The sequence below is a fragment of the Hippichthys cyanospilos genome, chromosome 2, assembly GCF_059441005.1.
Source record: "Hippichthys cyanospilos isolate Australia breed blue-spotted pipefish chromosome 2, RoL_Hcya_1.0, whole genome shotgun sequence".
Lineage (NCBI taxonomy): Eukaryota > Metazoa > Chordata > Actinopteri > Syngnathiformes > Syngnathidae > Hippichthys > Hippichthys cyanospilos.
In genome coordinates, this window is record NC_142370.1 from 20,672,918 (window position 1) to 20,699,059 (window position 26,142).

The following is a 26,142-nucleotide window of genomic DNA, read 5'->3' on the forward strand; positions in this document are numbered from 1 at the left end:
CTGTGTGCTGACCCAAAGGGTGGTCCGGAAAGGCTTATTTACAAACGTGCGAGTGCAGATAAAACAACGCTTACTCTCACCTGCAGCTCAATGTGACTCAGCTATTGTCAGATGGGATTCTTGAAAACGGCAATGGGAGGCGCCCGGGCTCCGATGCCGAATGAGGAGACGTTGGGATCATTTACAGCCAGTTGCCATACATCCTCCCCCTGGCCCCCAACGCAACCCTTCTCTCTGTCCCCTGATGGGTCGATTAATCATTCTGTCACTGATATAGTGAACCAATCTGCATGTAAAACTGTGCGGTGAAAATACGAGCAAGGACGGGAAAACTGCAGCACTGCAGATGGGCCACATGAAGAACCACAGTATTGGGAGCGAGTAAGGAAAAACCAAGCACTTTGGTGAATAATCCATGAATTAAACAAATAAATAAATAAAACCGGCACACTTAAAATTTGTGAAGATGTTTTAGAACTACTCAAGTTCACAACTTAAAATATGATTTCCTTTTTTCCTAAAACAGTACGAAGTTTATTGGAGGTACTATTTTGGCCTTAAGCAGTTGCCAGGCAACCAGTGGAGGAAGATGCAAGAAAATTGTTTTTGTACTTTTGGACTGTACTTTTTGTAAAGACAAGCCAAAAAGAGCTAACATGTTACGAAATGCAAGCAGCTCAGTTTTGTTGCCTTGGTAAACTGCATGATTTACCACATTATTTAGCCTCAGCCGCCCTGGGGCAAACGGACAGAGGCCAGGCTTCCATATTGCGCCTCCGACCAATCACTGCATGTCAGTTAGCTGCTACATTACGTTAGCTGACCCAGTGCACTGGCATGTTTAGATGATCCAAAAGTCACCCTGATGGCTGTGCCTAGACACGACTCTGAGAAATGTGTGTTCGAAGAGCAAAGGGAGTTCCCCTACCATTCAGCTCATGTAATTACCCAATCGGCAACATGCTTAAACTGTTTTCATTTGCACCGTCTGATGGATCGGATACACTGTGTCCCAAGACTGGTTAGCGCATGCTGTGCCGCTTTCTATGTGCCTTCTGAATAACCAAATAACGTTCTGAGTTTCCAAATGGTCGGAGTGAAACAGGACACACTGAGATATTTCCATATGTCTTCAAAGGTGACCGAACATTGTAAACATGATTGGTGAAAGAGACTTGTGGAAAAGTTTTTGCCATCTGGAGAACAAGCTCAATCACAAAATGCCACGTCGGACGCGGTTGTGTTTATTCACGGACGGTAACTAGTTGACGTCCTTTCGACACGTGAGAGAAATCTTCTCACAAGTCCAACATGAGTCATGGTAAACAGTGAAAATTGTGTTACTGTGATGTTGAAGAGAGGCATTGGAGGTGTATGACAGAACACTTGCCTGAACATATTTCTCAAACTTACACGCGATAAAAGATAAAGAAGGGAAAAAGTAACACGGAAAACCCACATGTGCTCGGGCAGAACGTGCAAACTCCACACAGGAAGCCCGGAGCCAGCTGGATTTGAACTCCGGTCCCTTAACTGTGAGGCGGACATGCTAACCAGCGCTCCACTGAGCTGCCCGGGGAAACCATATTATTTTTAAATTTGTTGCATTATACATTACACACTATAAAGGAATGAGCATATGTTTCTCACCACCACGAGGTACAGTTAAACGTCTATACAATATCATGATTTTATTTTTCCATGAAGACATGTATAATTTTTTCACCGCAAATTTTGAATGATTTTTTTGCTGTACTTTTTCAAACAGGAGTTTGGTACTAATACATTTTTCATGTTTATTCACTATGTGTCAGGGATGCAAATTGAGGCATTAATCATTATTTTCGATTATCATTTTATTCTTGTTCAAAATTGTTAAAATTCAAAGAATAAGCTTCTCAACAGTAAATATTTCACGAAAGTAAAATAATTATGTCCGTGATGAATCGAAATCAAGAAATTGTTTTTACTTGGGCAAAAATGTCGAACATTGCTTTTCACTCTCTTTCACGGTATGGAGCAAACCAGGAGCTGAATCAATACCATTTTTCAAAAAAAGAAATGGAAATTACATTTTTTTTCTACGTAATTCATTGATGAATTGAATCAAAAATCAATTAAAGTGATACATGAGACAAGCCGGCTCAAACATTGTCACATAGAAGTCAACTTTGATGTTATTTAAAGTTGTTTTTTGTTCTGACGGTGAAAGTGCTGAAACTGCACTGTCAGCACAGTGAGGAACCAAGTGCCTGGTGACACATCTGACAGTTGAACACCGAAGCGCCTTGCCATTGTCAGTAACAACCCATCACATGGTTCGGGGCAAAAAAAGCCAGCGAAATCTGGACAAAGTGGTTCAATGAGGACTCCAAGACCCAAACAATACAGCGACTGTGAAACAATTCAGCATCTTCCTTCTTCATGGAGCAGACCAAGCAGATGGGCCCCAGCTGACTTCTCAACGGGAGTCAATTGAAAATAGAAGTAATATTGGTGAATTTCAAAGCCTCCTCGTTTTTCTGGCTTTGCATGAGAGACTCAGAGTGTGTTTGTCTGTGTGAGAGCCACGGGATGCGGCAGCCTGCAGTTCACACTTAATGAGCCTGCCCGAATGTTTTACAGCCAGAGAGCTCCGCATCAAACGACCCTCTGCTCCTTGCTACCGCAGAGGTAAACATATGCCGTATACATACAAAATATGAAACTCTGTGCGGTTGTTTACGATGTTTCAGATAGTTGAGTGATCATGTGACCACTCCAGATTCCGCCCATTGACTGCCTTTGATCATTTCCACACAAGGAAGTCTTGGGATGGACCAAACGTCGGTGATCTGATATTTGAAGCTGTTCTGTCAAGCCAAAACTCAGAGTATTCTCTTTGAAGAGCAAATCACACAACACACAACCACACACTTTTCAACCCTCCAGGCTCTCAGTAACACTCCATTGTTATTTATAGCTATTGAGATCATTGTAGCACCGAATTTGAATTTACTAATTCAGTAAAATCTCTTCTAAGAGCAGGCCTAATGTGGAATTACAGGGAGCCCAAGATAGGCTTTGTCCTTGGTACTGTCACCTCCGTACCGCCAGTGTTATATGTCCCATGAGAGCGAGCGGGGGGGGGGAAAAAAGAGCATCCTGCAGCACTTTATGTATGAAAACCCACCTCTCACTCTCCTCTCTTCAGCACAACTGGCTACTTACGAGAGTAAGAGTGCATTCCCGCTGTGTGTTTGGTTTCATCATGGCAAAATACTGTGGGGATGTATTATTTTTGAGCCAGTCCTTTTGGCTTCCCTTCCCTCCCGTTTCTCACCCATCAGGACGATTTCGTGACATCCCGCAATACTCTTGGTGTCAAGCAGTACAATCTTCAGAAAAGAGGCGTGTCATCCGTCAAGTGTGCACAACGAGATGTAGACCCCATCCACTGTCATGCTTCTTAAGTAAAGTTTGCCTCACATGCATGGGCACAAAACATACAGACTGAAGTTGAAAGGCAAAGATACAGCCAATCACCCACTGACAAGCAGGAGCATCAAATAGCCCATAACTCGATGCCAGGGAGAAAGTGTGCAAATGCTGAGAAGCGAGTTGAAACACACCCTTACCAGCAAACGCTGTGATTCCGAATTCCTGATTTCCACAACAGGCTATCCCATTCACCAGAGGCACTTGGGGTTATAACACGCCTTGAAAATGTCCCCACACCGCTCTCCCATCAGTACCAGCAACTGCAGTCCGCTTTGCACTGTTTCCACTGCAACGCTACCCCCCCACCCCCCACACACACTTTCTTACTACCCCCACCTCTGTTTCTTTCAGTTCCCTCCTCCTCTTTCTCTTTCATGGATCCCCCACCCCTCCCCCATCCCTCCTTTCCACTCTCCGCACTCTCTTTCCATCCCTCCCTCCACTGGAGTGCTCGCTACTCAGCTGATTTGCGATGCTGCTCACAAGGTGCTGTATGCAGCACTCTGCCTCCCAGTCCATTGCATGCGGGCAACCCAAATGCATACGCATGCACTACGCCGGAGCATTAGGGGTACTTTGTCATTGCTGCTCTGGGAGGCGATGGGGTTGCATCGGCATTAAACAAACGCGCAGTTACACAAGAGTTCAAACAAATACCATATTGAAGATGAGACATGGAGATAATAGGATGAAGACGGAGGAACAAGACAGTCATTTGCTGACTGCTTAGCGCAGCATCTGTTGGCTGTGTGCTGTCTTTATACATTTATCTGTATTAAGTGTTTGGACGCGCACCACTCCCACTGTTATCAGAGTATCAGAGTTGGAACAAGCACAGGACAAATATAAACAGGGTAAATGGTGCATATAAAAGACGTTTATATGATGGTAGTCAAACGGCAAGCTGACATTTCAGCGATATTCTCTTTAGCTGGAAACAAGAAAAAGCTTTTGAATCTGGATTTAGTGTTTTCAATGACAACATATTTAAGGCTCAGCCCGCACGATCACTAAAAAGCCACTCAAACCCACTAACTCAAACCGCCTTTTTTCCTATTACAGTAGATAGAACATGTGACGGTATAAATCTGCTGGCTTAATGACAAACGTGACACACTCATTATCTTAACACCAACGCTGAGCCAGACACTTTGGAGCCCTTGGGGTGGGACAGTGTGTCACCGTGAATTATCATTGTCCCTTAAGCGAATCACCTTGCTCATTGGCCAGAAATGGGCACTCGGACCTGAAATCAATAAAAACGCAATCACTTAGAATGAAAAGGCAGTGAGACACATTGAGGCAGCTTTTTCAAATTTCCAGACATATAACTACAAGCAGACGAACCAAATTTGTATCCTGACAAAAGGCCATATTGCATTTTTTCGGTTGCAGGAGCAGGGTATGATTAAAAGGTTGCCTGACACAGACTCACACACACGCACCTATGAGATGAAAATAAACACAACTTTGAATAAACTTTGCCGATTGCACCATGTTCCTGACATGTTTCTTAATGATGGAGCAAATAAAAATGAAGACAATTCTGCAGTCTTACTTTTTTTTTTTTTTGCTACAAATATTTAGTGCATTTTCAAATGTAACAAAATTCTATACACTGCAAAGTTGCAATTGTACTACATGAAACTAAATATGTAGTACCAAAAAAGGAATACTGCATTTGTAAAAATATTTCAATAATCTTCAGCACTAAAAATTTTTTTAAATGGCACACGTGAACGCATGTTTGTTTGCTTTTAAATTTTGTTTGGATTTAATCTTTATTCAAAATGTAGTTGTCCTTCACATAATTTGAAAGGAGTTGGTTGAGCTACAAAATAAAAATGTGCCATGTAACTGAACCGTGGGCAAAAGAATCCCTAATGGTGATTAAGAATATACAGTATATTTTTGTTATAGTATAAATTGTTAGACTGTCGCGAAATAGAGTATCTGTTTTATTGCTACAGGATGTGTTGAGGGCTTGTGGCAAATATGTTTATGTTCTGGTCATTTGAGTGCCCAGAATATACACGCACCACTGTGCTTTTCAATGCTCATGCCTGGAAATGTAGAGACACCGTGAAGTACGATGCGTGCTTCGACGTCAACCACAGGCATAAGGAAAACTGTGTTTTTCTTGTTCACAAATGTGAGTTCACAAACTAATGCCTTGGCAGCCCATGGCAAATGTTACAACATGCTGTACAAGTACCAAACAGGACACCTGTAACCTGTGTGTGCTAATGCTATGTCATTACTGGGCACAACTGTGATTTAGACAGAAATGATATAAAGCGACAGTTACAATGTTTTTCCATTTCCTGTTCATCAGCGCCATACTGAAATGAAAGAGAGATTTGCATCATATTAGGTATCCTTGATATAATTTTTCCAAATGTTTTGCTAACACGGGGTAGCTTCACTGCAGCACTGCTTTGCTCAAAATGCTTCTGTCCACATCCTGATGGATATTTATACTGCGCATGTGTCGCAACAGAGACTTTGCATGAGCCGGCAGCAGAAACATGAGACAAGGCAGCTTTGTGACGAAAAACTAAGGGCTACTAAAAAATACATAAATAATTAGTCGGCAATTAGAAATAACTGCGGGTGGTTTCGATAGTCCATGTAGTCGTAACTAGTCCACTAATCATGACAGTTATAGTCACAATCAACAACCTGATCATCTGATTTCAGAGAAAATAAACATTTTATATACATAGTAGAAAGGATTTTAAGTGAGGTTTGGGAAAAATAAGAGCAAAAAGAGTAATACCTTTTTACTCAGTGTTGAGTTTTGGGGTTTGCGCACTGGCCTGCGTAAAGGTAAAAAAGATCTTCCTATTGTAGCCTGAACAAAAGTAGAAAGTATGTCCGGGTATTGATTCAGGCAACATCCAGACCGCGCCTGGTAAACCCATGCGGATCAGCAGTGGCACATTTCCCAAGAGAGAAATCCTTAACTCACAGAATGATGATAGAGATAGCTTATGTCATGCTCAGTGTGAAGGTTCCCATTTTACCTCCTTACCACTGATTTTGTCTGCTCCAGGAGAAAGATAATGTTATAGTTATGTGCCTAATTTTACTGCGCGAGCAGTGAGAGAAACTCACGTTGAACTAAGAAGGCCAAGCCTCCAGAGGTTGCGAGCCAGGGTGAATACATATTTTATAACACACATGAATTGTGAGGAATCATCATGTGGAGCTCACAGTAAATGGAAACCACCGTAATGCATTGACATTCGCTGTTAAAGCAAACATAACGTGTGATATCTTATGTTTCCGCTGTGATGTGTGTTAACAGGCTGAGAGAGTGCTTATGTCGCAAAAACCATCAAAATAAAAATTTTAAATAGAATAAAGTAGGCGGAAGGACAGAGAAAAGAGATTATTTGTGGTCTGATAAAATAGACAGAGCGGACATGCTCGGACGGATGAGAGAATCTACTGTTATCGACTCAACTCTCAAGATTGATTCTGTAAATATGAAGCGGTGGAGCATTGGTGCAGCTGGAAATCTCCTGTGAATCGCTCCACTTGGGTATGTGAGCCAGATATCAATAGTGGATTAGATGTGGCTCTGCACATGCTGGAGCTAAAAAAGGGAGAAGGTGCAACAACGCAGTACAGTTTGCTTGTGATGGCCCATTTTGTTATTTGGCACTGTGTGTGGAAAACTCTCTGCTATGGAATCCTCTTATCATCATTTGTGCCGCTATGCTGAACATGAAACGGAAATTTACCCGGAGATTTTCGAATGTTCGACTTTCAGTAGGACCGAACTTAGGTATATATATATATATATATATATATATATATATATATATATATATATATATATATATATATATATATATATATATATATATTTACATGTGTCTCACCGCACCCTGGAGATGAGCTCTTATGCATGCAAAATGATTCAGCAGAAATAGCTGTGATAAAGGTTAACAATTGGAAAATTGTGCGGCGAGCTGAAATTTGGCAAATGACAATAGTATTAGTGCTAGTGCAAGAGCAGAGTAGATCATTGCTGGCAGGACAGCCGTCCGCTACGGTTTATTGGCTTGCAATTGCCCAACTATCCCTAATGCAAAAAAATGTCTCATAATTCTGTTTCTGGCACGTTTTTTTGTGGAATATATGACCACAAATTAGAAATTAGAGAGCATTTGTGCATTGAAAAGTGGTATCTGAGAAGAGGGTCAAAGGCAGGCGTGGGAGACCACTGCACACTTCTCTCTGTCAATCAGCTCTGTATACTCAAGGGTATCACAAATGAATGTGCTGGAAGTATAGACAGGTTCCTCACGTAAAACAAATGTCTTGAGATGAAAAAAATGAACAATCGTTTTTTTTTATTGAGGCACCTGCATTACGATGATACCTGATTGTCGATAAGATAACATACACACAACCATGGTGACGAAGCCAACCGGGCCATGCTTTTCGTCGACACTGAGCGAGGCCAGAAAGGAAGGCCAGGTCTTTACAATGACCAAGATGGATGATATTCTGTCCACAGAGGATGGAGGCTTGCAACAATGTGCAGTGATGTGTGTCCTCGTATAGCGGACGGTCACAACAATGACACTGGACTGTTGTGATGAAGTGGAGAATAACCCCCAACCCCCTCCACCCACCGACCCACCCACCACACACACACACACACACACACACACACACACACGCACACGCATACGTGTTTATAGGGTATAAATTGACAAGTGTCACAAACCGGCTCGATGGTGGTTTAAGTTGACACACCTTTTAAAAGGGCCTAGAACGATAGAAGTAAGGTCAAATCACTACCAAAAAATTGAGAAAATTTTAGAACACTTTAGCTCTTAGAAAAGAGGTTCAGAACCTGAGATCACAAGACCTGACTAGATGGTGGTTTCGGATGACACTTGAATTGTGGTATGCATGGACAAAACCAGGATTATGATGACTTTAAATGGACAACGAGGGCACACCCTCACCACCCAAAATTAACATAAACACACCAACCAGACACCAATGACGACACTTGAATTGTGGTATACATGGACACAACAAGAATATGTTGACTTTAAATGGACAACGAGGGCACACCCCCAACACCTAAAATTAACATAAAAACACTAACCAGACACCTCTATACAATAAGTGCACAGAAGCAAACGTGAGTATTGGCTGTAGATGAGTGATGATTTCAACCTTGTAAGTGCTCATTCACAACTAATTAATAGACACAAGACAGTAAAGAGTATCAACAATGTTGAGACCTTAAAACGGCAATGTTGTCATAACTACAATTTACCAAATTAAGAAGCAACTGCATGAAGGGTGTAGACAATTGTCTTTATTAACAATGGTTCATTTAACCCAGGCTCTTTCAATGAAAAGACCAAGTAGCCTGCCATTATGAAATTAACAGCATTATATAAAATTATAACGATTCCTGATTATCAAACTGTAAACAATGTCTGTCAAAAATACTGAATCAGACATTCTCAGTTAACAATAACAAGAGACCCAACGGAGTCTATCAAGATCAAGAAAAAAAAATCCACTAACTCAAATCACTTTTGGTTATGTGTGAGTTTTATAGTGGAGCTGTTTATTAATATTTAAACAAATGCAAAACTATTGTGGAACTCCAAACTTAAACATGGAAATGTGGATAGCATCTGAACAACTTTAATCCAAGTGCAATAATGTAAACTAAAGAGTTGATACACCTATTTAGCATTTTCTTAGCATTTTTTAGCATTTCCTGTCCAATTAATACATTTAAAAACACATTTTCCAACTGTTTTTTGGGGGATTCTCTATGTGACGTTCCCAAGATGAGCCGGGATTTGTCGCTATGTGAGCCTTGAGTATAGGTGATGAAATTTTCAGTTGAGTAGTAAAATATATTTGTAAAAGTATTAAGAGTACATGAAATTGATTGATTGATTATCGAAAAAAAAAAAAACTTTTTATTGCTGAAAATGGCTATGGGTTTACAGCTTTTTCTGAGCCTGCTGCCTCTTGATTGTGATGATTCGGTTCCTTACAAAGTCTCTTATATTTTGTACCGTACGTTGTGACAACGCAGAGTCTTCTGCCTCCTTGCACTGCCTGCATTCAACTTTAGAGGCAAGTTTTCCTTTCCTAATGTGGCCTCCAAAATGTCGCATCACTGCAGCGATTTCTGGTTTGGTCCACATTCTCTTTGGCTGTCTTCTAGCGTCATAATCTTGACCAGCATCATCTTTTCCTGAGAGATATGCATGGTCAAAAACAGAACAAAAGTTATACACAAGTACTTGAACAATCAGAAGTAAGTCTGACTAATGTGTGAAAATTAAAAAGGCTGCAAAACAAATACGTGAAACCGCTGCTCTTCACAGTTTTTGGTAAGGGACTAATGCAGGCTTTCAAATGGCTGCAGGTTGGAAAAGAGGACTAAAGTTCTCTTTACAATGCCCGATTGCTCCATTCTGAGTCTCTGTCACAACAGCATATGGGACGTTGAAAAGCCCGGCTCTCAAGCACGCCTACAAGACACGTCGTGATTGGCTCCAGGCGTGATCATGGGAGTTGGGGTATATTACAACTCCTGCCCTGTCCTCCTTCTATCGACCAATGAGGGCAGCAGTCACGAATCATGTATCTTGGAGGCGTGCTTGAGAGCCGTGCTTCCCAAAGGAGAACCCATGGGAAGAGGGTTTTAACATTCAAAGACCTTAAATTTTGCCTTACCGCTAGATGTAGGGACTGTGTCTTCTCCTGTAGACATCACATGTGATTGTGTATCTAATAAAAAAAACAAAAATTACTTGTGAAAAATGCCTTGTCAAGAAGACTATTCTTGTCCCATCTAATGAAAGAAAAAAAAAATCAAGAAAACTGAGAACACACCCTTGAATCCAGACTCCTGTTCATGTTTCAGGATCGTACAGACTGATGCTGGATCCAGGTCTTCGCCATGTTCAGGCAATGGTTGTTTGATCCCTTTGGTGATGCCCTTAGGCTCACTGTCATTATCTTCAGTCTCACTAAATGACAAGCTTTCTAGACAAAAAAACGTTGTCATAATGAAAGAACAGTGAGCCATCAGACCCTTAACTGAAGAAACTGGTCTGTATTAGTACAGAATGATCTTAGCTCACATGACCAATGAACCATTGACACAAGCGCGAAAGGATGTATGTGTATGTATGCGTGTGTGGTGAGGGTGGGGGGCTTCTAAAGAAAACATTAGCTTACCTTCGATTTCAATTTCATCCAGAGATTTTCCTTGTAGCCCGGAAAGATCACCTTTCTCTATGGAAAGTAGCAGTTTGGATATCTTTGCCAATTGTGTGGTTGGGACTGGCAACCTGTAGAAATCCCGATGGACCCGAATATCATGTCCCAGAAAATCTGCAACCTGGTCGAGTTCATTTTTTTTCAAATTCAGGATTTGTGATAGTGTGGCGACATGTTTTCGAAGGTGAGTTGACCTGAGGAACTCTGGCTGTTTTGCTCCACACAAGCTTGCATAAACACGCAAGCAATCATGTCCCCTGTAGTGGGTCAGGGTTTTAGGCCTTCCAAATAAAAAAACATTGTCATGCGGGACACTGCATTCCTTCCTTTTGCTACTCAGCAGTGATAGAGCTTCAACCGTAGACGGCGCAAGAAGAACCACAACCTTTCTCTCTCTTTTCCCAACAATTTCTACTCTGGTGAAATAGTTGCACAACCTCTGCTCCAGCTTAGACAGGCCCATGGCTACATCTTTATGCAGCTGTGTTCTGTCCCTCTCGTCAAAACTTTTGACGAGCATTTTTGAGACTTCTCCAGCGCGTCTACGATTGAATACAATAATTTGTGCTAAAGTAACTTTAGCAAGCTCAGCGTAGTTCTTTGGTGTTGCTTGCTCCTTCAAGTTAGTAACTGCACTGTGTGCCGTCTTCTGGAGGTACTGGTGAAGTACCTGGACATCCTCTGTGAAAGGCAGTGTTGTTGGTTTATTATACTTGGCACTGCTCAGGGTGTGCAGAGCTTTGTGGGAAACCAGCTCACACCACTGAGATCTGTACAGTTTCATGAAAGTTTCTGTTGACTTCACCAATGTGTCATCTTCTGCCATTAGGGCACGAGAATGAATGTGGTCGCAAATTTTCTTGAGCGATTGTCCCAATTTCAAAGCTAGGCTGGGTGTTTCATAGGAGAGGCTTTCGTCATTAAACCCAGCAACTTTCTTCACAGCTTGAATAACTGTCAGGAAGTTTGAGGGCTTTATGGCTTCTTCCATGCTGTTGATAGAGAAGTCAGCACGCAGACAAATCAGCAGTCGTCCCACTTCCCGGAGCTTTTGACGAATGTATTCATGCTTTGTTGAGTCTTGTCCATGTTTGCTGTACAAGGACTGGGCCAACTGAACAATGGATAGGTCATTTCGCACAGCCAGGCCAATATCATCCGTGTTCATTCGAGTCAGAATCTTCCAAATTCCACTTGAGAAGTGTTGGCTGAATACAGTCTGTTGGGCTGTAGCCAAACACAGAACTCTGGCTCGTCCTTCTTGTTTATCCAAATTCTCACTTTCTGGCCTAAAAGGACATCTTCGGACATGTCTCCACAGTTCTTTGCGTACAAATAATCCCTGACAGTGCATACAGTGCAAGAATTTTTGAGTCACAGCCGGAGATTTAGGCCTCCTTTTTACTTTTAATTGTCCTTTTTCACCTCTGAGGATCCCAGTGTTATGTTGAAAATTGCCCCGGTTTCGCATTTTAAGAAATAGCGCTTTGCGTTCCTGTGAGTGTTCAGGGAGATAAAATGCATATGAAACTTCAGGGTGAGACATGTGTACTTTCAGGTGGCGAGTCAGTCTACTTTGTGGTTTACCACATACAAAACAGTAGTTTCTGTTGCTCAACTCAAGAGGTGGAGTTTGTTTATCTGTATTTGTCACATGCCTATTTGATGAGTCTTCATTAGAAACCTCTGAATCTGGTGTTTCACTGGGAGAGACTTCTACGGGCTTGGCAGGAGGGGGCAAACATTTTGTCATGCTGGCTTCGTTTGTTACATATGTGTCTAATCTGTTGGATGAACTACTACTGGGCAATGATGGTATTCTTTCCAAAATCATGCTTGAATCTGAATCAGATTCTGAATCTGGGACATATTCACTTTGGCTGTTCTCATCGGAGTGTAATATTCTATCCCCATCGTTCTTCCGTCTGTAGCAGGATAGATGCCAGACTCTTGAACAAACTGTAACAGAGTTTGAAAATGTTAGGCCAATATACAGTCAGAGTTGCAACACAATTTTACAATCAATTATATAGTTACACCATGAGGACCATAGTCAGAAACAAGGGTGCTGTGGATATTTGGTTACAAGGCTGTTTGGTTTCTGACTATAATGGCTCACTGTGGACATTTTGGAAAAAGCAATGCGTTCAATTTACTTTACCTTTGCATTTGTATCCAGTCCATGTCAAAGAAGATATAGGTCCCAAGCATATAACACACTTGTCAAAGGCAGACAGTATTATTGTCTCAAGAAGATGTTCACAACATTCCTGAGGACAAAAGAAAAAATCTCTGTAGAGCATGTTGGCAGAACATTTCAAAACCATATGGGATTGCACACTAAAAAAAAAAGTACAACAAAGATGCATAGATCAAATGTGGCTGCAATTACAAAGTATTACCCAAGTTTTTGTGTGCACCAAAATACTGCTGTTGACATGATAAATTGTAAAACAGGACAATTAACGGCTCTCATACCGCCTCAACACCGCGCCCTTACCACCCATCCATTCATTTTCAAGCGCTTCATTCTACAGTACGGTTGGGTTGTGAGGGTACCAGCTTGAGCAGGGAAGCCCAGATTTTCCTCTCCCTGGTCATTTCGTCAAGCTCCCCTGGGAGGATCCCTAGGCGTTCTCAGGCCAGCCCAAACACATAATCTCTCTGACATGTCCTGGGTCATCCCAGGCCCTTTTCCCATGCACGGAACACTTTACCAGGGAGGCGTCCACCTCAACTAGCTACTCTCAATGCCGAGGAGCAACGGCTTGACACTGAGACCCTCCAGTATGACAATGCTTCTCACCCTATCTCTTAGGGTAAGATCATCATGTGAAGGAAACTCAATTCAGTCACTTGTGTCCGGGATCTCATTCTTTCACCCATGACACATAGATGAGGGCAGGAATGTAGATCGACTGGTTAATGGAGAGCTTGGTCCTTTCCCTCCTACCAACACTTCCAAAAATTATCCCAAGATACTTAAACTCCGACACTTGGGGCAGGACGTTATCTACTCCCGACTGGGAAAGTGTACTCCACCTTTTTTCCAACAAAGACCATGATTCTGATCATCATCGACCCAAGACTTCACACTCGTCCCTCTCTGGGCCGTCACTTTATCGTGGTGGAGGGGTTTGCACGCCCCAATGATCCGAGGAGCTAAGTTGTCTGGGGCTTAATGCCCCTAGAAAGGTCACCCAGGGCAAACAAGTCCTAAGTAAGGAACCAGACTAAGCATGAACCATTTTCCTATAATGAAGGATAAAATACATGGAGTCGAGGTGCCCACATTCAGACGCCGGTCACTGTGGCCCCCCTCCGAAGCAAAGCCTGAAGGTGGGGCTAGCTGGCGAGTACCTGGTAGCCAAGCCCACACCCATGGGGCTCAGCCGGGTTCAGCCCATGGGGCTCAGCCAGGTTCAGCCCATGGGGCTCAGCACCTGTGGGATGGGCCGTAGGTCGGGTGGAGTGTGAGCTGGGCGGCGGCCAAAGACAGGAAACTTGGCGCTCCAACTCCAGCTGCAGAAGCTAGCTCTTGGGACATGGAATGTCACCTCTATGGCAGTGGGGATGGGGTGCTGCTGACCTCAACTTGGGACGCCGTGAACCAGTGGACAGAATACTCTGAAGACATCATAAAACCCATCGACACGCCTTCTTCTGAGTAAGCAGAGTCCGGAAGCTCTGAGGCGGGCTTCTGGGGCTGAAGTCACCATCGTGGTCAAAAAAACTCCTTGGTGGCAAGGCCTTGGGGGTGGATGAGATCCGCCCGGCATTTCTAAAGGCTCTGGATGTAGTAGAGCTGTCCTGGCAGACACGCTTCTGCAACATCGCATAGTCATCCGGGACAACACCTCTGGATTAGTAGATTGGGGTGGTGGTTCCGCTTTTTAATAAGGGGGACTGGAGGGTGTGTTCCACCTATAGAGGAATCACACTCCTCAGCCTCCTCGGTAAATTCTATTCAGGGGTCGAATCTCGATTTCAGGAGGAGCAGGGTGGTTTTTGTCCTGGCCGTGGAAAAGTGGACCAAATCTACACCCTCGGCAGGATCCTCAATAGTACAAGTAATTTCGCTCATCCAGTCTACAAGTGTGTTGTAGACTTGCAGAAGGTGTTGAATCGTGTCCCTTGGGAAATTCTGTGGGAGTCGCTTTGGAAGTACGGTGTACCCAAAGCCTTGATACTGCCAATTTTGTCCCTTTAACACCACATTTCTGGCAGTTAGTTGAATCCGTTTCCAGTGGTGGTTGGACTCCGCCAAGGCTGCCCATTTTCACCATTTCTTTTCATTACCTTTATTCACAGAATCTGTAGGCGCAGCCAAAGCATTGAGGAGGGGTCTGGTTTCAGAGTTTCATTTCTGCTATTTGCGGATGATGTGGTGTTGTTGGCTTTTTCAGACCGTGACCTCCAAATCTCATTGGAGCAGTTCGCAGCTGAGTGTGAAGCAGAAGGATGAAGATCAGCATCTCCAAATTAGAGATCATGGTCCTCAGTCGGAAAAGGGTGGTGTGCCCTCTCGGGGTCAGAGATGAGGTCCTGCCCCAAGTGGAGGAGTTCAAGTATCTTGGGGTCTTCATGAGTGAGGGTAAAATGGAATGGAAGATCGACAGGCGGATCGATTCAACATCTGCTGTGTTCCAAACCCTGGTAAAGAGAGAGCTGAACCAAAAAGGCAAAGCAATCTACGTTCCTGCCCTCACAAGCTGTCTTTTATGACCAAAAGAACGAGATCTCAGAGACACGCAGCCGAAATGAGATTCCTCTGCAAGCTGTCTGGGCTCTCCCCTAGAGCCAGGGTGAGTAGCTCGGTCATCCGGGAAGGACCCAGTGTCGAGCTGCTGCTCCTCTCCGTTGAGAGGAGCCAGTAGAGGTGTAGTAGTTCGGGCATCTTGTTATCATGCCTCCCAGACATCTCCCTGGTGAGGTGTTACGGACATGTCCAACCAGGAGGAGACCCCAGGGACGACCCAGGACACGCTGGAGGGACTATGCCTCTTTCTTGGTGCGGGAACACATGGGGATTCCCCTAAAGGAGCTGGACGAAATGGCCGGAGAGAGGGAAGTCCGGGCTTCAATGCTGAGGGTGCTGCCCCCGCAATCTGAACCACGATAAGCTGAAGATGATGGATGGATAGGTTTCATATTCAAATCGCTCTGTAAGTTGGAGGTCCTTGCCTGAAGACCCCAACAACACCACATCATCACTAGTAGCAGAGAACAGAGAAGCAATACTGAGACCCCCATTACTTCTGATGCAACGATAAATTCTGTCCATAAAGGTAATGAACGGACTCCGTGACAAAGGGCAGCCTTGGCAGTGTCCACCTCTCACTGGAAACGAATTCAACTTCCCGTCGGAAATACAGACTAAACTCTGACATGGATGGTACAGGGCCCGAACAGTCCGTATCAGAGGGCTAGGTACCCCCCCTCCTGAAACAGCCCCCACAGAATTCAATGAGAGACACTGTCTAAGGCCTTCACTCCTTCTCAAAGTCCAAAAAGCACACACAGACTGGTTGGGCGAACTCCCATAAATGCTTGAGGATCCTGCGAAGGGTGTAGTGCTGGTCCATTGTGCCTCGGCCGGGACAAAAACCACACTGCTCTTCCTGAATCTGAGGTTCCACTTCCTGACGCACCCTTCTTTCCAGCACCCCCAATATATCTTATAGAGAAGGCTTAAGAGTGTGATCTCTCTATAATTGGAACACACCCTCTGGTCCCGCTTCTTAAAAAGGGGAATCATCGCACCGGTCAACCGATCTAGAAGCGCTGTCCCCGATGTCCGAGTGATGTTGCAGAGGCGTGTCGACCAGGACAGCACCACAACATCCAGAGCCTTTAAGAACTCCAGGCAGTTCTCATCCACCCCTGGGGGCCTTCCACCAAGGACTTTTTTTTTTGACCACCTTGGCACTTCAGCCACAGAGATGGGAGAGCCCAAGTGCTTCCAGACTCTGCTTCCTCTGAGGAAGACATGTCGGAGGAATTGAGGAGGTCTTCGAAGTATTCTGCCCACAGGTCAGCAGCGCGCTATATCCTTTGTAAATAATATTTATGGTGCACTGCTTACCCCTCCTGAGACGCCAGATAGTGGACCAGAATTTTCTCAAAGTAATCAGGATCTCATTTTCCATGGCCTCACCGAACTTCTCTCATACCCCGGTTTTTGCCTCGTCAAATACCCAAGCTGCACTCCGCTTGGCCAGTCAGTATTTGTCAGCTGCCTCTGGATTCCTACAAGCCAAAAAGACCCAATAGAACTCCTTCTTCAGCTTGAAGGCATTCCTTACCCTTGTCAACCAAAGGTTACAGGGATTTACATCACGACAGGCGCCTACTACCTTACGAAACTTCAATCAGGCGCCTCGATAATGGAGACGCGGAACATGGTCCCCCTCCCCCAAAACGTGGGACAAATTCTTCCAGAGTTGGGAGTTGAAACGCCTTCTGAGGTGGGACTCTACCAGATATTCCCAGCAGACCCGCACAATATGTTTGGGTCTGTCAGGTCTGACCGGCATCTCCCCCGTTTACCACCGGGTATGTCAGACCGGGACGAGCCCCCGGGGATTACCCAGGGCACGCTGGAGAGAATATGTTTCTCGGCTGGCCTAGGAATGCCTGGAGATAGCCATGGAGGAGCTGGACGATGTGGAAGTCTAGGCTTCCCTGCTGAGGATGCGGCCCCTGGTACCAGACCCCAGATAAGCGGAAGATAATGGACGGACAGATGGATGAATTCAATTTACCAACTGAATTTACCTGTTCAATGCCTTCAAACTCTGAGCTTAGGGATGGCAGCGCTACATCAGGCTGCTGTAAAGAGAAATGAAGAAAAAATTAACCTCAGATGACCAAACCGTTGTAGGCACAACACATTACATCACAGTGGGGATTCTTAGTGATACAGGATCAAGAATCATTGCGTTTTACTTGGTCATTTCACAAACAATCGTCTAACAACTACTGATAGAGTGTCCGTTTCTTCTGATCCATGTATAGTGTTAGGTTGAATTCGTATTCCTGTTTGCACTGTCATTTAATACATTTATAAAGCAACTGAAAGTAAGAGCATACTGCTGACAGGAGAAAAAGGGACAGTCTGTTTATATACAAGTAGTATTACTTCCCCACAATACTATCCTAAAGAGCATATATATTTTTAAATGATTACATTGATAGTAACATTTGAATTCCTGCACACAATTGTATTTGACAATGCCATATTAATGATTCATTATCAAGCCTACAAAATGTCATTACTCCACCATTATCAAATTACATAAATGAAACATTATTTATGTAATTAATATTCCCTCAGTTCCCTCCTTAGCGTAATATTGTCTCAGTTGTTTTCAATTGGAAATGACCCAATAGTTTTCTTGACACTGCGCATTTAACATAAGAAAATCTGCTGCACTATTGAAAATGTGTAGCAGGTTAGGGTTTTGAAAATCTCAAAGACAACCACACATGACATGATGTGTTGGTATACGATGTGAAACTAATGTAAACTACTCTGGCTAGCCTACTTTGCGGTAGGTTAGCCATAGCAATAATTATATTAATTAGTAAGTAAGGAATCTGTTGAAACCTTCCCATTTGTTCATGGTGAATTTGAATGTTTTGAGAAATTTGGCTACATTTGCAAGCAAATTAGTGTTCTAAGAATAATGTTCTCATATACACTTTTATAGTGATTTATTGGCATACGGCCAAAAGAGCATTTTAATTTTGCTTAGAATTAAAAACTCACCGAATCATTAATTCTCTTAACCAGATTCAAAATCATTTGCTTCCCTCCCTCAAGCAGTTTTTTATTGGCCTTATCAAATGCTTCCTCACGCTGAGCATGATGCTTCCGTAGGTTTTGAAGTCGGCGACTTGCTCTTAACTGTCAAAACACATGACACAAATCGGTCGTGTCGAAGAACAATCGTACGATTTTATTGTACGAAAAGGGGCAGTATGTTTTAGCAGGGATTAACGTGTGTATAAGAGCAATGTAGAAGACTTAATAAACTAACACAGTTTGATAGCGTGAACTTATTGAAGACTGTCAGATAGGTGATAATATGTGACTGCGAGACTTGTAGATAAAGCCAGGTGAAATGTCACTTTAAACCATAATCCTGCAAGCACACACACATAGACATGGAGGTGAGTTTGACTCCTAAACCTCCACACTGAATAGTTTCGGTGGGAATGTCTGCATATGCCTGTGTCAGTGTAAACCATATACGAAGATGAACACACACACACACACAGCCGTTGGTGTGACTTAAAAATGTAATAATGACTGTATAATACACTACAAATCCAGTGGATCTGGCTCAAGTCTATTAATATTAATAAGCCTCTAAATAGTTTTAGTACTGGTGACTTGACACAGAACTTAGAAAATACTGTAGTTGTTGAACTCAACCGGAAGTTGGATTCTTAATGATGCTTATTGGCGCTGAGATGATTTACCTTTTCAGAATTGGTCAGTGGCTGCAGTACTGGACCAAGTTCAGTCTTGCTCGAGGTCATTAAGTCCCTTCTCTCCATCGTACACTGAAATACAGGGTCAAAACACACAGATATGCACAGGAACAATCAAACTCCATGGAATTGTTTAATTACAAATTGAATAAAGTTGCAAGAATATGCCTGAAAGGTAAACTTTTGACAGTTTTTCACTCCCAGTGATGCTGTTAAATTTATATTCAACAAAATGTGTGTACCGGTTCAAAGTCTTCAACATTTGAGGGCTGGGGAGACATCTCCACATCAGGATGCTGTAAATAGACAGGAAAGAAAATTCAAACTTTGATGCTCATACCTTCAGAGGCACAACGCATTACATCACAGGGAGGTGATTTTGAGTGATACAGGATCAAGAATCATTGAGTTTTACCTGGTCATTTCACAAACAATAATGCACCAAGTACTGATAGAGTGTCAGTTTGTTCTGATCTATGGAGACTGTTAAATTGAATTTGTATTCTGTTCATTCTGTCATTTAATGCAATTCTAAAGCAATTGAAAGTAAGCGCATACTGATGACATTGTAGGAAATGAGACAGTATGTTTTAGCAGGGATTAACGTGTGTATAAGAGCAATGTAGAAGACTTAATAAACTAACACAGTTTGATAGCGTGAACTTATTGAAGACTATCAGATAGGAGATAATATGTGACTGTGAGACTTGTAGATAAAGTGAGGTGAAATGTCACTTTAAACCATAATCCTACAAGCACACACACGGAGATGAGTTTGACTCCTAAATCTCTAGACTGAATAGTTTGGGTGGGAATGTCAGCATATGCCTGTGTCAGTGTAAGCCATATTCTAAGATGAACATACACACACGGACGTTGGTGAGACTTAAAAATGTAATAATGACTGCATAATACACTATAAATCCAGTGGATCTGGCTCGAGTCTATTAATATTAATAAGCCTCTAAATAGTTTTAGTACTGGTGACTTGACACAGAATGTAGAAAATACTGAAGTTGTTGAACTAACCGGGAAGTTGGATTCTTAATGATGCTTATTGGGGCTGAGATGATTTACCTTTTCAGAATTGGTCTGTGGCTGTAGTACTGCATGAGGTTCAGTCTTGCTCAAGGTCATAAAGTCCCTTCTCTCCATCGCACACTGAAATACAGGAAGATACAGGGTCAAAACACACAGGAATGCACAAGAACAATCAGATTCCAGGGAATTGTTTGATTACAAATTGAATAAAGTTGCAAGAATATGCCTGAAAGGTACACTTTTGGCAGTTCTTCACTCCCAGCGACGCCGTTAATTTTATATTAACAAAATGGATGTACCGGTTCAAAGTCTTCAACATTTGAGGGCTGGGGAGACATCTCCACATCAGGATGCTGTAAATAGAAAGGAAAGAAAACTCAAACTTCGATGACCATACCTTCAGAGGCACAATGCATTACATCACAGGGGTGATTTTGACTGATACAGGATCAAGAATCATTGAGTTTTACTTGGTCATTTCACAAACAATAGTGCACCAAGTACTGATAGTGTCAGTTTATTCTGATCCACGGAGACTGTTAAATTGAATTTAAATTCTGTTCATTCTGTCATGTAATGCAATTCTAAAGCAAATGAAACTAAGCGCATACTGATGCCATTGTAGAAAAAGGGACAGTATGTTTTAGCAGGGATTAACACGTGTATATGAGAGCAATGTAGAAGTTATTAAACTAACACAGTTTGATAGCGTGAACTTATTGAAGACTATCAGAAAGGTGATAAAATGTGACTGTGAGACTTGTAGATAAAGCGAGGTGAAATGTCACTTTAAACCATAATCCTACAAGCACACACACATACACACGGAGGTGAGTTTGACTCCTAAACCTCTACACTGAATAGTTTTGGTGGGAATGTCAGCATATGCCTGTGTCAGTGTAAGCCATATTCTAAGATGAACACACACACACGGACGTTGATGAGACTTAATAATGTAATAATGACTGCATAATACACTATAAATCCAGTGGATCTGGCTCAAGTCTATTAATATTAATAAGCCTCTAAATAGTTTTAGTACTGGTGACTTGACACAGAACCTAGAAAATACTGAAGTTGTTGAACTAACTGGGAAGTTGGATTCTTAATGATGCTTATTGGTGCTGAGATGATTTACCTTTTCAGAATTGGTCTGCAGCTGTAGTACTGGATGAGGTTCAGTCTTGTTCGAGGTCATTAAGTCCCTTCTCTCCATCGCACACTGAAATACAAGAAAATACAGGGTCAAAACACACAGATATGCACAGGAACAATCAGACTCCAGGGAATTGTTTGATTACAAATTGAATAAAGTTGCAAGAATATGCCTGAAAGGTAAACTTTTGACAGTTTTTCACTCCCAGTGATGCCGCTAAATTTATATTCAACAAAATGGATGTAACGGTTCAAAGTCTTCAACATTTGAGGGCTGGAGAGACATTTCCACATCAGGATGCTGTAAATAGAAAGGAAAGAAAACTCAAACTTCGATGACCCTACCTTCAGAGGCACATCGTATGACATCACAGGGGTGATTTTGAGTGATACAAGATCAAGAATCATTGAGTTTTACTTAGTCATTTCACAAACAGTAGTGCACAGAGTACTGATAGAGTGTCAGTTTATCCTGATCTCCGGAGACTGTTAAATTGAATTTGTATTCTGTTCATTCTGTCATTTAATGCAATTCTTAAGCAATTGAAAGTAAGCGCATACTGATGACATTGTACGAAAAGGGACAGTATGTTTTAGCGGGGAGTAATGTGTGTATAAGGGCAATGTAGAAGTTAATAAACAAACACAGTTTGATAGCATGAACTTATTGAAGACTATCTGATAGGTGATAATATGTGACTGTGAGACTTGTAGATAAAGTGAGGTGAAATGTCACTTTAAACCATATGCCTACAAGCTCACACACATACATACGGAGGTGAGTTTGACTCCTAAACCTCCATACTGAATTGTTTCGGTGGGAATGTCTGCATATGCCTGTGTCAGTGTAAGCCATATACGAAGATGAACACACACACACACACAGCCGTTGGTGTGACTTAAAAATGTAATAATGACTGTATAATACACTACAAATCCAGTGGATCTGGCTCAAGTCTATTAATATTAATAAGCCTCTAAATAGTTTTAGTACTGGTGACTTGACACAGAACTTAGAATATACTGTAGTTGTTGAACTCAACCGGAAGTTGGATTCTTAATGATGCTTATTGGCGCTGAGATGATTTACCTTTTCAGAATTGGTCAGTGGCTGCAGTACTGGACCAGGTTCAGTCTTGCTCAAAGTCATTATGTTGCTTCTCTCCATCACACACTGAAATACACGAAAATACAGGGTCAAAACACACAGATATGCACAGGAACACACAGGAACAGTCAGACTCCAGGGAATTGTTTGATTACAAATTGAATAAAGTTGCAGGGATATGCCTGAAAGGTAAACCTTTGCCAGTTATTCACTCCAGTGATGGTGTTAAATTTATATTATGTTATTATTATGTTTATATTTTGATGTTATATATCATATGTATACAGATGTACCTGTTCAAAGTCTTCAAGGTTTGAGGGCTGGAGAGACATCTCCATATCAGGATACTGTAAACAGAAAGGAAAGAAAACTTAAACTTCGATGACCATAGATCGTGTTAGGCTGAATTTTTATGACTGTTATGTTATTTAATACAATTCTAAAGCAATTGAAAGTAAGTGCATACTGATGACAAAGGAGAAAAAGGGACAGTCATTTTTGGCGGGGATTAACATGTGTATACGAGAGCAATGTGAGTTGTTAATAAACAAAGTTCGATAAAGTGAAGTTATTGAAGACTAACAGATAGGTGATTATATGTGACTGTGAGACTTGTAGATAGAGCGAGGTGAAATGTCAATTTAAATCATATTCCTACAGTATGTGAACACACACATACACATGTAGTTTTACTCCTCAACCTCTACACTAAATAAATTTGGTGCGAATGGCAGCATATGCCAGTGTCAGTGTAAGCCATATTCTAAACTGGAAACACACACACACACACACACACATACATATACATATACATATACATATATATATATATATATATATATATATATATATATATATATATATATATATATATATGGACGTTGGTGTGACTTAAGAATGCAATAATGACTAAAAAAAACACTGTAAATCGCACTCTTGTCTATTAATATTAATAAGCCTCGAAATAGTTTTAGTACTGGTGATTCGACAAAGAACATGGAAAATACTGTAGTTGCTGAACTCCATCGGAAGTTGGATTCTAGATGATACTTAGTGGTGCTAAGGTGATTTACCTTTTCACAACTGGTTAGAGGCTGTTGTATTGAACCAGGTTTAGTCTGGCTCAAGGTCATTAGGTCCCTTTTCTCCATCACACACTGACATACAGAAAAATAAAGGGTCAAAACACACACATACTTAGTGGACTTCTTAATTTCTACTGTTATTTTCGGATGCATGCTAACCTTATACTGTGAACCTTTTCAAGCCAAAAAGTGTATTAGCTGTGAAAAGAATGCATAATTTACCTCCTGAAATGATTTCAGAGCATTTAAGGGGGCTGCAGTTGTATTTTCCCCTGTCATGAATTTGTTTTGGGACTTTTTACATAGGCCAGATTCCTGAGATTGAAACGGCATACAGTCAGCACTGTTTTTTCTGATTGCATTTTTTTTTTCTATTAACAATAACCAATCTCATCACATGCTGTTATGATCACCTTGTCTCTCCATGGCCATTCAGAGTCTCCGTAATCATATGTGATCTCCTCTCCTGGGTAAATGTCCTGTGTTGCAAACAAACACAAGTGGGGCTTTCCTTGCACATTTAAAGACTTCATTTTAGCATTTGGGTTGATGTGGTCATCATTGACCAGTCTTCCCAGCGATCCATCCTCTTTTGCTGCATCAACACTTGAAAAAGAACACACATTATTAAAGTATATGCTTGGAAGTGTAGACTATCATGATTTACGATCCTATTAAATAAATTTAAAAAAAATCTGGTTAAACATGGACTTGATAAACACCACCAAGCTCTTCCATTGAAGCGAAACTCAAACATGAAGGCTTTCATGTTGTTATGGTACACCCTCAGTCTTCTCTCACATTCTTGTATGTTGATAAGTTCACCACGATATTCTAGCAAGAAGTCTCCTTTTTCAAAAGAAGCGCAAGCAAAGACTCCTCGCCCTAGAATTGAAAAAACAACATTAATGATGTAAGGTGAAAGAATCAATTGTCAAATGTCATTGTGAGATTTAGCTTACCTTTGAATGCATTGATGTATTTCACATCCATTCCAAGCTTGTCTTTTCCAGAATCAATGTAAAGTCTTGCTTCATTTTTTGGATCCAGACACCTTCGCCTTGGCATTTTTTTTTTCTGATTTTGAATCAAGAGCTCCTTCATTCAAATAAAGCCAACGAAAAAAAAGGGTTTTAAAGGCACTACACAAAAGGCACTCATTATTCAATGAATTCATCAGTACGTGACAAAATTAAGAGTGAATCTGTCACAATGCAGAATCCCATCAATGTGCAGTATGCATGTCCGCCATTTCTTCCAAATAAGATACAATTATTATGGTAGAGCAACTGTCTGATCCAGGCAGAATGTACTATAACTCCCCAAGTAAAATATGGACTTTTTCCCCCAAAAATGAAGGTCAAAAGTATGGGTGTGTCTTCTCAACAGTAACCTCAAAATTATATATATTTTTTTCGACAGAAATAAAGTTAGATTGATATGTCCGCCACATAAGTAGAATTTTTACGCTCAGATGTGCATTTATATATCAACCGTATTCTTGCTTACATATATCACCGTAACGGGACAAGGATGAGGAAGTCCGTTAGCTCTTGCAGCTAACTAGCTGCAAATAGTTTGTGTAAACAAACGCGGAAAAGTATTCCGTTAATTACCTGGTCCATTCAATTAAATGTACAGGTCTAGGATCGAACGAACGAGGCCAAGCAAGCAAAAACATTTAACACATATAAACCTAGAGAGCCACCTGTTACAGCCCCCTTTGCATATAAACTAATGCACAAAACGTCCCGTGTTATCAATCATAAAAACGTCTTTAAAAAAAAAAAGGCTTAACAGGCCCTCTCATGAAAAAATAACCTCGTGAAACCTAAGCTGACCGTACTCACGTATAACTAGAAGTATTTACAGTGATTATTTATTGAATACTTACCTAAAAGGCCAGTCCAATGTCCCTTTCGCGGCAAATTGAAGTCTTTCCCGGGAAATTTGGTGCTAGGCCACGCCAACTTCTACGTCACGTCTCCGCCTCCAGCGTGTGTGTTTTTTGTGTGTGTGTATGAAAGTGCAATAATAAAAAACGACCAGCAGGGTGTCATACACACACACAGAAGTCATGCAAGGTGTAATACATTGACAGCTCCAAAAATCATATTTATAAGTTATTTAGAAAATAAATACAGCATAATTATTGTCCCAGCTGAGTAGTAGGCTCACATTTTCCTCTTTTTTTTCAAAAAAACGTTCTTTTATGCCCTAAAAAATTAAAATATAAGTCTTGAATTAGACTGACACTTGGTTTGTCAATTTATTCACAAGTGTCCACTTTTCCCAGGTGAAAAGTCTGGTATTTTGGCGGTCTATACCATATATACAAACGCACACACACACACACACACACACACACACATACACACACTGCAGTAATTCTCTCGCAACCTTTGAGTCCGCATGCCTCACAGTCTTGTCAAAGAGTGTGCCACACACTACAAGAGGTTCCATGCAGTCATGCGCACTGGAACTGTG

The 26,142-nt window shown here is 41.7% G+C and overlaps 2 protein-coding genes across 6 annotated transcripts in view; both read right to left on the minus strand.

Moving 5' to 3' along the window:
- The window catches only part of LOC148427798 (synaptotagmin-2-like), a 79,291-nt gene that overhangs the window by 25,882 nt on the left and 27,267 nt on the right, over positions 1–26,142 (minus strand). Inside the window, exon 1 of one of the 5 annotated variants that reach the window (XM_088408363.1) lies at positions 3,618–3,766. The exons of the other annotated variants lie outside the window; for them this stretch is intronic. The gene's annotated coding sequence lies outside the window, so the exon portion shown is untranslated. Of the gene's footprint in view, positions 1–3,617; positions 3,767–26,142 lie in introns of those variants that run through there. 5 annotated transcript variants of the gene reach the window in all.
- LOC148427799 (uncharacterized) lies at positions 8,809–26,082 on the minus strand. Its single transcript, XM_088408358.1, has 18 exons — positions 24,618–26,082; positions 24,378–24,540; positions 24,069–24,261; positions 23,878–23,970; positions 23,644–23,727; positions 22,864–22,917; positions 22,553–22,636; positions 21,446–21,529; positions 20,607–20,660; positions 20,344–20,427; positions 19,509–19,562; positions 19,255–19,338; positions 17,545–17,598; positions 12,929–13,037; positions 10,726–12,726; positions 10,378–10,530; positions 10,219–10,272; positions 8,809–9,733 (listed from the first exon to the last, which is right to left on the minus strand). Exons 1-18 carry the CDS (start codon positions 24,757–24,759, stop codon positions 9,477–9,479), a joined length of 3,801 nt encoding a protein of 1,266 aa, XP_088264484.1. The 5' UTR covers positions 24,760–26,082; the 3' UTR covers positions 8,809–9,476.

Coding starts and splice junctions, on each gene's coding strand:
- LOC148427799 (XM_088408358.1), bottom strand. CDS start 24,759: ATGAAGGAGCTCTTGATTCAAAATCAGAAAAAAAAAATGCCAAGGCGA. Junction 20,428..20,606: donor ATGTTGAAGACTTTGAACCG/GTACATCCATTT, acceptor CCTGTATTTCAG/TGTGCGATGGAGAGAAGGGA. Junction 17,599..19,254: donor CACTGACCAATTCTGAAAAG/GTAAATCATCTC, acceptor TTCTCTTTACAG/CAGCCTGATGTAGCGCTGCC.